The following is a 16,242-nucleotide window of genomic DNA, read 5'->3' as shown; positions in this document are numbered from 1 at the left end:
TCCCTAGTTATATTTGGTTTCTGTAGCGTATTTTGATATCCTTGATTTGCAAACAAATATATGCAGTATAATAATCATAATCATGATAAAGAATAGGCAGAGCAGCTAATCTGAGAGGAAATGTCTACTATGCCCACTTACAGTCTGAATAGAAGAAAATTACCAACAAAGAGGATTTATAAAGTTGTCCTTGACTTTCCTGTTGCTTCCTTTCTTCGCATGTAAACAACAATTGTTTATCTGTTACTTTTTTTTCCAATTACATCTATATATTTATTTTCTCACCAAAACTTTGATAAAGCATTATCTGCTCAGTTGAGAAAATTTGGGCCCTTCACGGCATTAGTCTGGGTCTAAATAAACTATTCTCATTCACTCATTCTCAGCAAACCGCCAAAAACCAGAAGAAACAACACAGAAACAGAATTTACAGCAATGACCTAGGGTCCCAGCTGCAACTTTTGCTTTCACTTTTCAAAATTTGAGGGTAAGAAAGAGTCATCTTTAGCTGGTAATCAAGCACAGAAAGACATAATTCAAAGGAATACAGAGGCAAAGTTGCAGCATCTTGCCTTCAACAGGTTAATAGAAAATTGCATAGCTAAAAAGAGGTATATAATTTTACTTTACCCTTTACAGTTCTTGCATTTGTACAGGGGTTCCCAGTTTACTGAAAAACTCTAAAGCTTCAAATAATAAATGCGAGTAAAGTTGAACTGTATGCTTTGAATTGAATATAGCTCATTGATCTGCATTTATACCAAAAATTCGAACCTTGTGCATGTTTGGAAATTTGGCAACCACCAGTATAAAAACTGCAAATGTGTTGAAGAACAGCATCGGGTGCTGATAGTCAGTTGTATGTGAAGCGATCAAGTACCTATTGAACGAAGCAAGTATTTGAACATATCAGTAAATGCACCTCATCGAAAAGGTGAGATCGTCTTAAACAAGCACGAAAGATCATTTAAAACAAAGAACAAATTTTCTCGAGGAAAGAAAGAAGAGAGTCCACTGTGTGTCTGTAGCAGAGACCAAACAAATGGCCAATAAATCAAGTCCTATCAATAACATTAGAACAAAGGATTCATTCATTGTTACTTGTGAATATAATAGACGAGGGCAGGGGCCATCTCCCCTTCCTTTTTATCATCTCAGCTTTCTTTAAATTTGCCAAGCATTTGTATATACACCTTAAGTGCAGCAAGATCATGCATATGTGGAAGCATCATTTACAAGACAGAATACCATTCAATTAGTACCAAACATATGCTTCAAATTCACATCCTTAAGAGTCTCGCATTTAAGATGTCAACCCTGGTGTAGCAGAACTCAACTTTCAATTAAATAGATTAAGGCAATTGCGTAACAGAAATATATATTGGTTTGTTCACAAGATGGTAGTAGTACAAGTAAAAGTCAATTGAGAAGCAACAGTAGCATTAATAAGCCTTTGAGACCAAAACTTCTATCAGAAGACAATAGACACACAACAATAACAACAAACCCAGTGAAACCCCACAAGTGGGGTCTGGTGAGGGTAGTGTGTACGCAGACCTTACTCCTACCTTATGAAGGTGGAGAGGTTGTTTCCGAAAGACCCTCGGCTCAAGAACTAGCAGACAATAGACATCATCTCAAGGATTTTTCCATCACCCAAAAGAAACTGAAAAAGAAAAATAAACTGATCCTTTTTTGGTCAAGTTTACTCCACTTCACATTCCAGCTTACCTTTCTTTTCTTTTCTTTATTTTTCCTTTTCGGTTGCGGAGTATTCTGATTTGCAAACCATTGCAGAAACTGAACTATGGGTATGCTAACTGTTTACTCAGGAAAATGCTAGAAGACTTAAAACTTATGGGATTATCCATCTTTTTGTATCTCTTTCTGTTTCATTGAAGAAGAAAAGCATATCATTCTAAACAAACAAAAAGTTGACCTTGACTAAACAGGTCGATAGTCTTTTAAAGGAGTATTGCAATAATAAAGAGAATGTTCAACATCATCATTTAATTGGCATAAAGTAAAATGAGTCTTAGGATTTTCTAAGTTATGTTCCTTAGTGACTCACCTAAAGAGGAGAAAGGAAGAGGAAAAGCAACAGCATGTCTTTATGGATATACATACATGTATGTTCAGAGAGAAAGAAACTAGGCAAAATAGATATACGGCCCCTCAAAGTTGGCTCCAGTTTTCATTTTGACACCTCAACTAAGAAGTACCTATTGCACACTGCAACAAAGTTGATTGGAACTACATCTATGTTTCCTAACATATGAATAAATCAAACAAGCCACTAAAGTAACATATCTCGATAATCAAATAGTCATAAAAACTCAAGTCAAAAAGATTCCATAATAACCAAATCAAATACTTATATTATTCAAATTGATAGGTTATCGGGAATACATGATTTTAGGTTATGGTTTCTCATACGGCTTCCACCAGAAACTGTTTATAGCATTAGATCTAGAGAATTACCTCAGATTAAAGTGATATTTTGTTGGAGAAGCAACAATTTCAGCACAATTATATTGCATACACTTATTGTGTGTACGCGGAAGATATACAAGCTTATATAATTACTAGTTCCACATCAAATTGTTCCTGCAATGCATAAAGGACCAGTTGGACTGATAGTTTAACCAATCACACCACAAAAACCAGAAAACAATAGCTTTTCTAGTTCAATATCCAGTCCCAGATCAAAAGAAGTTCAAGTTTAGCATGAACAATGTTATATTACAAACCAAGGCAATAATGGTCTGAAGATTTCACTCTTACAGTACAGGATTGCAGATTTTCTAGGTCCTTTTTTTCTTTTATGCAGATCTCACTGAATATCAAATGTTGTTTCATTTTTAGTTCCCTTCCTTTTAAAGTAGAACACACTGCTACAGCAACTAACCATTATACATTATGCTGTTTCAAGTAGAGCATCGATCCTCTCTCGCAATTGCATAGTCTCGCTTGGCCACAATAGATGAAGCTTTACATATAACTCTTTCATGCTTTATATTATTGGGGATTTCTTTTCTAACATCTGCCTTACATACTTATATACAGGTCAATATCAAATTAAAGGCACCGGAGGCCTCAAACTCACCAGGAATTGGAGAATGAAATAACAAAGGAAAAAAGAAAAAGAAATCTGCCTTTCATATAGCTGAACCAATGCTCATCAGTTCACTTCTTTAACTCAAAGACTCCAACTAACTTTTTCTATAACCAAGAAATCCATTGTTTCCTACTTCGATACTCGGTGGATAATGGTCCATCATCCTACTCTTCTCCACTTAAATATCAGACTTAGTTCACAGTAGGATTTAACTCGTGACGTGCGCCTCAAATCCCCAAACTAACTTAAGCCCCAAATTACCAATTTGCTGTTAAAAAGTTATGTTAATTAACACATCAGTCTTCTAGCTGATGCTCATAATTACATCCTGCTACAACCTCCATACACATATTTTATGTAACATATGCTTAGTTCACTAAGATTGTAAATATGTGCCCTATAATTACTCCACAGAATTAAGGGGTCGTTTATTTTGTTGATTACTTATAGAGAGATTATAATTTCCACACTGTAGATATGTGCGCTATTAGTAATCCACAGCATCAATGATTTCATAGCCAAAAAGCCCAACAAATGATTTACACTTAAAAAATGAATACTTACAGCACCACAGGAACAACTGTCAGAAACTTCCTATTGGGAGTAAGCTGCTTTCCATTATCCATTTGCTCCCACCAAGTCAACCTGTTGTAGATACCCTGGTCTTCAGCAAATGGTGTTCCCTTCTTCCAGTGAAAAAAGTGATACGTGACCTAAAGGGAAAAGACAAGATTATGCACAAATGAGATAGAAAAGGCAGCTAGGTGCACAACAAGCTTCCCAACCCTGTTATATCACTGGTTAGTTTCACAATCTTTTCTATAATTCAGATTTCAGAGGAATAACAAAATTTAGTACCAGAAAAGAAAAAACAAATTAGCACGTTGATAAGTTAGTATTTTACCCATTTATCTCTTCTTTAATCTTAAACTTTTGCTATGTTTAATTGATAAAATAGTGCATTTACTGTGGTTTACTCCCATCTTACAGGTCTATGTGATTTAGAAGTAATCGGGAAAGAAATCAAGTGAAAACAAGTCAAAAAGGAGCTCAGATGAAGAACTGGAAATCTGGTCAACAGAGTACCCTTCGCGGATACGAAGTCTGGCCGCGAAAGCAAAGGTCAACCAGTCAACAACCCTTCGCGAACGCGAAGGACCGGCCGCGGACATGAAGAAGGTTTTCTGGCAGAACTGGGCAGAGCACTTCGCAAACGCGAAGCACTTTACGCGAACGCGAAGAAGGTTTTCTGGCCAGAACCGGGCAAAAATGAAATTTCACATTTTTTATCCCAAAACACATAAAACTCGGCCTAGCTCGTTTTGGAAGATATCTGTGGCAGAAAATACAAGTTTTGGAGAGCTAGGGTTCTACACCAACAACAACAGCAGTAATATACCCAGTATTATCCCACACCGTAGGGTCCGAGGAGGGTAGTGTGTACGCAGACCTTACCCCTACCTTGTGAAGATAGAAAAGCTGTTTCCAATAGACCTGGGGATTGTAGATTTGAAGTCCTTCGATGAGAAATTCTTAATCTTTTGCCCATTTGTTTAATTTCTTGCTTTGTATTGAATATCTAAGTGTGTAGTATTTCATACCATTATTTGATTCTTGTTTATGAAAATACTCATTATTCAAGTTTGGATTAAAACTCTTGTTATGCTATATGCTTATGTATTGAATGATTTTTATTAATTATGAAGTGAGTTGATTATTTCTTTAATTATTCTTTTTTTTTAAAAATGTTTCCAAAGGAATTAGCCAACCCTAGGACTTGCCCATTAACTTCGGTTTAAATTTTGGAAAAGGCAAATTCGGAGTTGGGAAATATTAATTAACAAGAACTTGAGGTGTTAACCCTTATTTTATAGATTCTACCTAGGGATAGGATTGAACTACTTGAAACCACATTCGGATGTGCTTAATTCTCTTAATTGTTTTAGGGATAATTCAATTAGAAAGTCTTGTTAGTTTTCGAAAGAAGCTAATGTGAAATTATAATCCGAGGCTAATTAACATAAACTCGCTCATATTTATAAAATCGTGAAATATATTGGATCGTTACGTGAGTCTTGAGTGTGATTCCCCTTGTATCCATGCTTGTAGCCATTGATCATTTTATTTGCTTTCTAGGTTAGTTTATATTTCTGCATTAGTCATAATATTTTCTCCAAACCCTTATTAGTGTTTGGCTTAGCATAAAGCCAAAGCAATAACTCTCTTACTTGCCTAATCGCCTACATATTGTTTCCTGTGGTATTCGACCTTGATTCATAGTTGGGTAAATTATATTGCATGCGACCGTGTATACTTACTCTTTGAGGAGTGGATTCGGACGTTACCACACCTACTAAATTTCTTAGGTATGAAGAATCTTTTTCATGGAATATAACAGAGCACACAAGTCAAATATATTTCCACAAAATGGTAGTAAGAAAAGCTTTAGCCACTATAAGGGAAGGGTACTAACACTATAATGGATGATGATAAATTTCATAGACTCAAGGTTTTAACTTTCTTTTTTTATGGGTTAAAAAGAAATGGGATCATATAGGATCGGAGGGGTAAGACTCAAGGTTTTAACTTTTAAGTTAGCCAAAAACAATTCTCTTCTGGGAAAAGGTTCCCAAGAATATGGTGGTATTTGCTTAGAAGTCATTCAAAATTAAAATATACTTCTGAACAAGAGACAATGTTTTGTGCAAAGATGTTACCCATTCTTTAAAGGATAAAGTTATTCTTTATGAAAAGGTGCCATCCAATCTTTAAGGGTACATTTGTTCTTGCAAAGGTATGTACGTTACCTTATTGAATCTCTAGAAATACCTATCCCACCAAAAAATCTAAACTTGATTTTCCTTTTTTGATAAGGTAATAAATTTTATAAAAGAAAGGCAAGTACATTCTCGTATACAAGGAGTATACCAAAAAGTAAAACCTCTTACAAAAAGACATGGTTTTCTAAGAATAACACTCAATCATCTATACAAATAGGAACCTCATGGATGTACCAAAAACAGATAAGGTAAAAGAGGCTATTCCTCAAGTGTACAAGATCTTTCTCTACTCCATCAAAAGCTCTCCTATTCCTCACTCCAAACAACCCACATGGGTGCTAGAGGAGCAACACCCAAGCCCTACGTCTTCGAACTGTCTTCTGAAGACCCAACTAAATATAACTTCTTTCACCGTGCCCGACGTCACCCACTCGATACCAAACCAACTAAAAATCACCCCCCCCCTCCCAAAAAAAAATAAAATAAGAAGCTATCCGACAATGTAAAAGGAGGTGATTCATATTTTATCCCCATGAAGCACCAACTAACACGAGTAATCTTCCTCTTCCTAAAATTCTTCACCGTCAAAATTACCCGTCTTGTAGCTAGCCAATTAAAAAATCACACCTTTTCTCGATACCCTAGGATTCCATACTAGATTATGTGGAAGGACCGGCTCCTCCCTAGTTAGAAGCTTATCATAATAACAACAACAAACATGGTGTCATCCCACATAGAAGCTTCTCATAATATGACTCAAGGAAAACGTCATTTTCCCCGGCACTCCATCTCCGCGCATCATTGTCTATCTTGCGAAACTTGTTGATTCTGAAGGAGTCCGAGCAAGTTTTGAAATTCTTCCACCTCGCAGTCATGCAAATTCCTTCTTAACCTCACACTCCATTGCACTTCTTCCTCTTGTAGACTCCACGTCCTTTAGACAGACATCTTCTTTTGGCTTGAAATATTGTACATATTCGGATATGTGATTCTCAAAGCATTGTTCCTGCACCACCTATGCTCCCAAAAACTAATCCTCCTCCCGTCCCCTACCCTAAATGTGATGTTCTCATTAAACTCTTCCCACCCCTTTAAGTGAAATATTATACATATTCGGATATGTGATCATCCAAAGTGTATTTATCAACTCCTACAAATACAGTTGAGAGATTTAAGAGTTCTCCGAAACTTCTTTTTTGAGGGCACATTAGAAGATTCCGGAGCGATTTTGCTGTATATTTGGGAGTAAGACGTCACTTTGCTATTTGCATCCACTCTGAAGATAACGCATTCCATAGCATGACTTGAATCGATCTTCACGTCCAAAACTCTATCTCTTCTTCTATTGTTAACCATTGTCTTGTTTGTTGATTAAATGTTCTTCTTAATATTATAATCTCTAAAAAAAATCCAACAGAATAAAGGTACTGATTCACTATATACTCCTTATGTCAGGGGACCGGTGACATTTGAGAATCACAAGGACCGTAGGTATAGACCTGAATGACCTGCAAAGTCAATCAAACTAGAAGCCGGGATTAAGTAGGCATAGGTGGGTTATCATACAGCTCTTCCAACAGAAAGCCCATCTAAGAACAAGTCCCTCCCAAAATCCCAGATTTCCAAAATGATAATAACATAATCATGAAAGGATAGTCATAAATCAGATCACAAAATTAGAGACTTGGCATCATAAAAGCATCCACATATTAGGAAAAAAAAGGCATAGATAAAAGGTCGTACAAGGAAATGAGAGAGATTGACGATGGTCCAAGCTACGCCGGGTGAGACGCCAAGGACAGAGAGCACAGCCATCCACGAGAAGAAAAGAATGAATATGTAGATGGTCCAGACCCCAGGGTAGGTGAACCACTCAGTGTTCCGATTCAGATCCGTCGTAGGAGCAGCCCTCACATAATAATTCGCCATCCAAATGGATCAAAAAATACTTTCTATCCCCACCGTCTGTAGTTAAACGTTAGTGTGTATATATAAATAAGCAAAGACAAATATGAATTTGAAGAAGAAACCTTTTTATATAAGCAATCGCCAAAGTCAGATGGAAATGGCGATAATTATCGCACAAAGTCCAAGTATAAGGTAATGGGATGGGTTCAACTGTTCAAGGAAAGAGGCTGGATGCGATTGCTGGGGGGTGGGGGTGGGGGTTGGGTGGGACCGCTAAGGGGCCTTCATTTCTGCTTCTGTTTAACAGATGAAAGAAATTCTTTCCCCTTTTTTTTTCCTCAAAAAATCATAGATAGATATTTTTAGTCCTTAACTTTTTTTTTTTTTGGGTTATTCTTTTTTATTTCAACAAATAGCAATAAACTAGTTCCAACTAATTGTGAGGGGAAGTACACAAGTAGCATTTTTAGAGCTACTATATTTGATATGCAAAATGGAGCTGGAGACGCGAGTTAGATAGATGGAACAGAAGCAGTTAAAAGTTAGTTAATTAGTTGAAATGGAAGTCCGTCGAGTCAGTTAGAGTAGGCTGCACAATTCAATATAATCTAATTCTATAAATGATCTCACTGTACACATTACAAAGATATTAGCAAAGCTATTACAATTCTTTCTATTTCTACTCTCTTCATCTTCTTCTTTTCGATCTCCATTGCTTATAATCTCGAGCTTCTCTACAAGCTCTTGACTTAGCTGCTCGATCCTTGAACTCATCACTGAGTTCCTGCAATTGAACTATCAGTGGTATCAGAGCATCCGCATCCTTGGAACTATGACGAAAGGTGTTCGATCAAACGACAATCTGGCGAATGAAGTGGGAGAGCTACGTGAGATGATGCTGAAATTAATGGCTGATACTAGGCCTTTGAATGGAGAAGTCTCAAGCTTGAAACAATTAGATCAAGCTGTCATGGAGTTAAAAGAACAATTGGGGAAAAATTCGAAAAGGCAAAAATTAGGTGGATCATAAAGATGAAGTGTAACCAACAGAAGAAAGATCACACTGGGAAAGGAGTCCCAACAATTACAACAACAAAAATTCCAACTTCTCATGGTGGTCAAGAATGGAGTTTCTTAGATTTGCAGGTGATGACTTACGATGTTGGCTATTCAAAATTGAGCAGTTTTTTTCCATGGAGAAAGTTCCTGCAAATGAAAGGATGAAGGTCGCTGCTATGCTGTTAGAAGGCAGAGGTGTATCCAGGATTTTAAGAACATAGGTGCACAATCTTTAAGATAGATGTTTGGTTCCATTATATAAAATTTTATAGTGACAACAAGTTAAAGAGCAAACTACACTAATATTATATTCGCAAAAAACATCATTCATTATACAATTGTCTTTGAAGAGTTTTAATACTTTGAAAACAGTCAATAATAGCACATGTACTTAACAACAACAACAACATACCCAGTATTATCCCACACCGTGGGGTTTGGGGAAGGTAGTGTGTATGCAGACCTTGCCCCTACCTTGTGAGGATAGAGAGGTTATTTCTAATAGACCCTCGGCTTAGGAAAGCATAAGAACCACATTAATAAAGATGTAGACAAGAAGGGACAATACCAAAAAGCCATATAAAAGCAGAATAAAAATAACAAAATAGTAAGGTGATCAACAATGAAAGATAACAATAGTTAGTCATAAAAACTTGCTACCAACAGAAAGCGAGACTGCGTCAATACTACTATTATGAACACTCTAGACTACCTATTCTACTACCCTAATTCTTGACCTCCATACCTTCCTATCAAGGGTCATGTCCTTGGTCAGCTGAAGCTACGCCATGTCTTGCCTAATCACCTCTCCCCACCTCTTCTCTGACCTACCTTTACCTCTCTGTAGGCCCTCCAATGTCAACCTCTCACACCTCACCGGGACATTTGTACTCCTCCCCCTCACATGACCAAACCACCTAAGCCGCGCTTCTCGCATCTTGTCCTCAATAGGGGCCACACCCACCTTGTCGCGAATAACCTTATTTCTAATCCTATCTAACCTGATGTGCCCGCACATTCATTTCAACATCCTCATCTCTGCTACCTTCATCTTCTATACATGAGCGATCTTGACTGGCCAACACTCAGCCCCATACAACATCGTTGGTCTGACCACCACTCTATAGAACTTACCTTTAAGTTTCGGTGGCACCTTCTTGTCACACAAAACACCAAAAGCGAGTCTCCATTTCACCCATCCCTCCCCAATATGATGTGTGACATCTTCATCAATCTCCCCATCCCCCTGAATAATAAACCTAAGCTACTTAAAACCCCCTCTCATAGGGATGACCTACGAGTCCAGCCTCACCTCTCTTCCCCTCCTTGAGTCTCGCCACTGAACTTACACTCAAAGTATTCTGTCTTGGTCCTACTTAACTTGAAACCTTTAGATTCCAGGTCTGCCTCCATACCTCTAATTGTGCATTCATACTATCTCGCGTCTCGTCAATCAATACAATATCATCTGAAAATAGCATGCAATACGGTGCCTCCCCTTGGGTGTGGCGCGTCAGTACGTCCATCACTAGAGAAAACAAAAAAGGGCTGAGTGCCCGACCCCTGATGCAACCCCATCATAACCGGAAAATGGTCTGAGTCCCCACCCACAGTCCTTACTCTGGTCGTTACTCCATCATACATGTCCTTAATCAATCTAATATAAGCAACATGTACACCTCTAGCCTCCAAACATCTCCACAAAACCTCACTCGAAACTTTATTATACGCCTTTTCTAAGTCAATGAACACCATATGCAAGTCCTTCTTTCTCTCTCTATACTGCTCCATCAATCTCCTAACAAGGTGGATGGCTTCTGTAGTCGAACACCCCGGCATGAACCCAAATTGGTTCTCGAAAATAAACACACTCCTCCTTACCCTTAATAGCATATGTACTTACAGTTTTAAATATCTAATACTCTATATACAACAAACTAAACAATCATTCAAAAAGGTTTTTAGAAATGGCACTTAATATTGAGCGGCAGGGGGGGAGGGGGTGTTGCTGCTTTAAACAAATAGAGAGCCGAAGACTTGAGAGAGGCGAGTCACGATTACTTTATTTTTAGGGATTTCAAAGTATTTGTATCCAAAAGAATGATTAAGAGAAGAAAAATAAAAAAGATATAGGGAAAAGGGATTTTTTTAAAAGTAAAAACAAAACGTGTTTGTTTGTTAATCGAAAAGAAGTAAAGGGCGTGGGGATCTGTTGTTAATTAAAAAAGTGCATTGGTAATTGGAAATTTATTTATTAATTATAAAAGGAATTAATTAAAAAAGAATTGTATGAGGATCGAACACCTAACCTGAGGGACAAAAAAGAAACAAAAAGGGCACTTAATCGCAGTACACCAAACCAATATCTTGAGCATGGGTGACCACACTATATTTATGGATTAATTGGAAAAATTAATAATATTTATACATGGCCCAGGGAGGAGATCATGGATGCATGTACCTCACCCTCAACCACATAAATTTGCCCCTGTGAGAAGGGAAAGCCATTTAGTGGCATCTATCATTCATGAGATACATGCACCATCTACAACCTGTAAGTTGGACTGAGTATGTCATTGCACTGGTAGAGAGATTTGGAGCTGACTTCGATGATCCTATGGAAGAATCAAAAAGATCAAGCAAACGGGTGGTCTGAAGGACTACCAAGCTATATTTGAGAGGAACTTGAACAGGGTAAATCTGTCACAAAAAAATGCTATTAGTTGTTTCATTGCAGGGTTGAAGCATGAACTGAACATGGTAGTGAATTTAACCAATCATTTTACACTATCCCAAGTCTATATGACAACTAGAATGCAAGTGTTCCATATTTCTGCTATTAGACAAACTTCTGTAACTACTTCTCAACAAGTGCCTTCCAAGAGGTACATGGAGCAAAGATGGTGGCAAACCTCTTCTACCAACTCCCAATTATGGAAATTATGCAGCTCCTAAAGGAGTTAATAGAAGGACACTCAATTTGGATGAAATGAATGAAAAGGGCCAACGGTTTATGTTATTTCCTAATGAGAAGTATGTGACGGGACCCAAGTGTAGAAATTTGAAGCAGTTATATTTTCTTGAATTGGAGGAAATGGTAGAACAACAATGTGTGGAAGAGGAGGAACAGATTGAACTAGAAGAGCAATGACTAGAATTAACTCAACCAATGGAATAGATGAAAATCTCCATTTATGCTCTAAATGGCTCATTGGGGTATAGAACATTAAAGGTGATTGGGTACCATTCAAAGAAACCACTGCACATATTAGTAGATACAATGAGTTCTCATAATTTTATAGATCCAGAATTGGTGAAAAAATTGAATTGTCCAGTTATGTCGACTACGCCTCAGCTAGTAGCAACAACTAATGGAAATATGATGAGGGTTGACAAGGTGTGCAGGATTTCCTGGCTTTTGCAAGGAGCTGAGTTGTCTGCAGATTTCCTGTTATTACCTCTAAGGTCTAGTGGTGTAGTTCTGGGAGTCCAATGGCTATTGACACTAGGGGACATCAAAATAACCTTTAGGACACTCACTATGGAGTTTTATTATCAAGGAAGAAAGCATGTCTTGAGGAGAGATTGGACACAAATCCTAACTTTGGAGCAGGGGTATTGGACAGAATGTTAGGTGAGCAATTACAATTTACAACTTCGCATGATTCAAGTTGTACCTGCAATGTGTAATGAACTTCAATGGTATTCTTTAGAGTCTAAAGAAGAAGTTAACACACATCCTAGGTTGGTGAAATTGTTGGAAGAATTTAAAGACTTGTTTGTTGAACCCACACATCTACCACAATCTAGGGGATATTTGATCATAAAATTATCTTGCAAGCTGGAACTGAACCTATAAATAAAAGACTTTATAGGTATGCATCTGTCAAAAAGGATACCATTAAGTCGCTAGTCAAACAAATGCTATACCAGAGGATTATCCAACAAGCAAAAGCCCTTTTGTTGCTCCTGTAGTGCTAGTTGGGAAAAAAGACGGGTCATGGAGCCTATGTGTTGACTATAGAGATTGAATAAGAACACTATGAAAAATAAGTTTCCAATTCAAATTGTAGAGGACTTATTGGATGAGTTGGGAGGGGCTAAGGTCTTTTCAAAAATAGACCTAAGGTATGGTTACATCAACTGAGAATGGCAGTAGAAGTTGTGCCAAAAACTACTTTTAGAACTCATGCATGTCACTATAAATACCCGTTGATACCTTTTGGGTTATCAAATTCCCGCCACATTCCAAGGATTAATGAATTCAGTGTTTCAAACCTTTTTTTAGGAAGTATGTCTTGGTGTTCTTTGATGATATACTAGTTTACAGTAGGGATACATAGGTACATTTGCTGCACCTTAAATTGGTCTTTGTAGAAATGAGGAAACACCAGCTGTTTGCAAAGCAAAGTAAATATTTCTTTGGGGTCCCAAGGATAGAGTATTTGGGTCACTTTATTACTAAAGAAGGTGTGTTAACAGACTCTCAAAAGGTGAAAACTATGAAGAATTGGCTTTTGTTAAACACAATTAAACAACTGAGAGGAGTCCCTGGTCTTGCTGGATACTATAAAAGATTCATCAGAGGCATTGAAGTTATCAGCATGCCTTTAACTGACCTCCTCAAAAAGGATAGCTTCAAATGGTCTCATGCTGCATCTAAAGCCTTTGAACAATTGAAGATTACGCTGACTCGGGCCCCAGTATTGGAACTACTTGATCCTAATAAGACCTTCATTGTGGAAACTGATACAAGTGGGCAGGGGATAGCTGATGTCTTAATGTAGCAAGGTCATCCCATTGCCTTTAATAGTAGAGAATTATCTCCCAGACATGCTGCACTTTTTAGTATATGATATGAAACTCTTGGCTATTGTTCATGCAGTGACTAAATGGTCTCAATACTTACTTGGTCAAAAATTCATCATTAGGACATATCAGAGAGCTTTAAAGTTTTTAATGGAACAGAAGCTGCATACAAACTCTCAACTAATGTGGCTGACTAAACTAATACCTTTTGACTATGTGATTAAATACAAAAAAGGAGCTGAAAATAAAGTAACCGATGCACTTTCAAAAGTATACGAGGATGAGCTATTTTCTTTAGTCATTTTTACTACCAGCTCTGAGCTAATGCAAGCTATATTTTTTACAATTGAGATACATACCTAGAATTAAAAGTTCTCATTAAGTAGCTTCAGGCAAATCCAGCTACTCACTTTCGATTCACTTGGTACCATAATTAATTGAGGAGAAAGAAAAAACTTGTAGTGGGTAAGGGCCAACAACTGAGGAAGGATATTATTGCTTTATGGCATTCCACACCTCAAGGTGGCCATTCTGGTATTAAAGCAACACATAAAAGGGTAATAACACTATTTATTGGAAGGATATAAGGAAAGATGTGAAGGTTTTTGTACAAGGGTGTGACATCTGCCAGAGAAATAAAGCTGACTTACTTATCCGGGACTCTTACAACCTCTACCCATATCTTAGGTGGTGTGGTCTCAACCTAGTATAGATTTCATAGATGGTCTTCCCAAATTCCATGGTCATGAAGTAATTTTGGTTGTTGTGGATAAGCTCAACAAGTATGGCCACTTTATCTCTCTAAAATATCTCTATACTGCTCAGTTTGTAGCTAAGGTGTTTATGGACGCGGTTTCCAGACTATATGGACCTCCAGACTCAATAGTTGGTGATAGAGATGCAGTTTTTCTGAGTTCTTTTGGAAGGAGTTGTTTTCTATCCAAGGAGTACAATTGAGCACCTCTTCAGCTTACCACCCACAAAGTAATGTCCATAGTGAAGTTCTGAATAGGTGTTTGGAAACATATTTAAGGTATTTTTTCTTTGATGATGCTACAAATTGGTATTCTTATTTTCCTATGGAAGAATATTTGTACAATATCTCATATCATTCTGCAATCAAAACTACTCCTTATGAAGCTCTTTATGGAAGACCACCTTCCTTGCATCTTCCCTACTTGCCAAGAGAATCAAATTCTTCAGAGGTTGACAATACACTGCTCAATAGAGAATTAAAGTTGCAGTTGTTACAACACCAACTTCTCAGAGCTCAATTAAGAATGAAGCAACAAATTGATTCTCACAGGATTGACAGAAGTTTTAAAGTAGGAGATTGGGTCTATTTTAAAGTCCAACCTTATAAGCAAGTGAGCATTTCTACACTTCACTTCCACAAGTTAGCTTTCAAGTATTATGGACCTTTTCAGATAGCTAGAAAAGTGGGACCTGTTGCTTACACATTTTTATTTTCACCTTCAGTAAAGATACAGTGCATGTTTCATTATTGAAGAAATGCTATCAACTACCTACTCAGATTTCTTACCCTCTTGTGCTAATTTGGCCAGGCCTCATCATCCCAATCCTGAGTCTGTTTTACAAAGAAGAATAGTGAAGAAGGGCAACAAAGCTGTCACTCAAGTCCTCATCAAATGGGAAGGGTTGCCAGCAGACTCTGCTACTTGAGAGTTCTTCAATGCTTTGAAGACCAGGTTTCCATCTTTTGATCCTTGTGATCAAGGATCTTCTGCAGAAGGGAGTATTGATATGCATAATGTAGTTGGAGGCATGAGTTAGTTAGATAGTGAAGTCATGTCAGCAGAAACAACTAAAAGTTAGTTAGTTAGTTAGTTGAAATGGAAGTCAATCGAGTCTGTTAGAGTAGGCTGCACAATTCAGTATGATCCAATTCTATAAATGATTTCATTGTATACATTACAAAGATATTAGATAAGCTATTACAATTTTCTCTATTTATACTCTCTTCGTCTTCTTCTTTTTTATCTCTATTGCTGATAATTTCGAGCTTCTCTGCAAGCTCCTGACTTAGCTGCTCGATCCTCTAACTCTTCACTAAGTTCCTGCAATTGAACTATCACTATTTAGGGATTAACCAATACTTATTTTGTCCGGAAAATTTGAACTGAAAATCTTAACTTCAGGACTCTGTCTCCTGACAATTGAACTAGAAAATTAAAATTCAAGATACACTGCCTAATTTCTAAATAGCAGCCCTCTAAAATAGCTATCTCGTGTCATTTCTACCTAATTGTGTAGTTAATTTAATTTTTAACCTTGCATCCGATTAATTCATTGATTTCTAAAAATTTTCTTTCAGAAGTAAATTGTCATTGTTTAATATGCTTTTTCATAATTTAATCAAGAAAATGTGACTACTGTTTTCATTAACTTAATATCTATTAACTCCTTTTTGTTATAATTTGTTTTTCATTTTTTTTTAAAAAAATTCAGGATAAAAGAAGGGAAATTAGGGAGGAAAACCCTTACCAACAAGGTGAAAATTTAGGTAATTAACCAACTAAGACAACTCAAATTTGATTCTCTTTTAAT

General features: G+C 37.1%; 1 protein-coding gene across 1 annotated transcript; it reads right to left on the bottom strand.

Annotated features, from left to right (window-relative positions):
• Window positions 1-480: 480 nt before the first annotated feature.
• LOC104243052 (uncharacterized) lies at window positions 481-8,008 on the bottom strand. The gene is made up of 3 exons (XM_009798179.2): window positions 7,642-8,008; window positions 3,683-3,831; window positions 481-880 (listed from the first exon to the last, which is right to left on the bottom strand). Exons 1-3 carry the CDS (start codon window positions 7,825-7,827, stop codon window positions 742-744), a joined length of 474 nt encoding a protein of 157 aa, XP_009796481.1. The 5' UTR covers window positions 7,828-8,008; the 3' UTR covers window positions 481-741.
• Between the last annotated feature and the right edge of the window lie 8,234 nt (window positions 8,009-16,242).

The sequence above is a fragment of the Nicotiana sylvestris genome, chromosome 10 (assembly GCF_000393655.2).
Source record: "Nicotiana sylvestris chromosome 10, ASM39365v2, whole genome shotgun sequence".
Taxonomy (NCBI): domain Eukaryota; kingdom Viridiplantae; phylum Streptophyta; class Magnoliopsida; order Solanales; family Solanaceae; genus Nicotiana; species Nicotiana sylvestris.
This window is presented reverse-complemented; position numbering and strand designations above follow the sequence as displayed.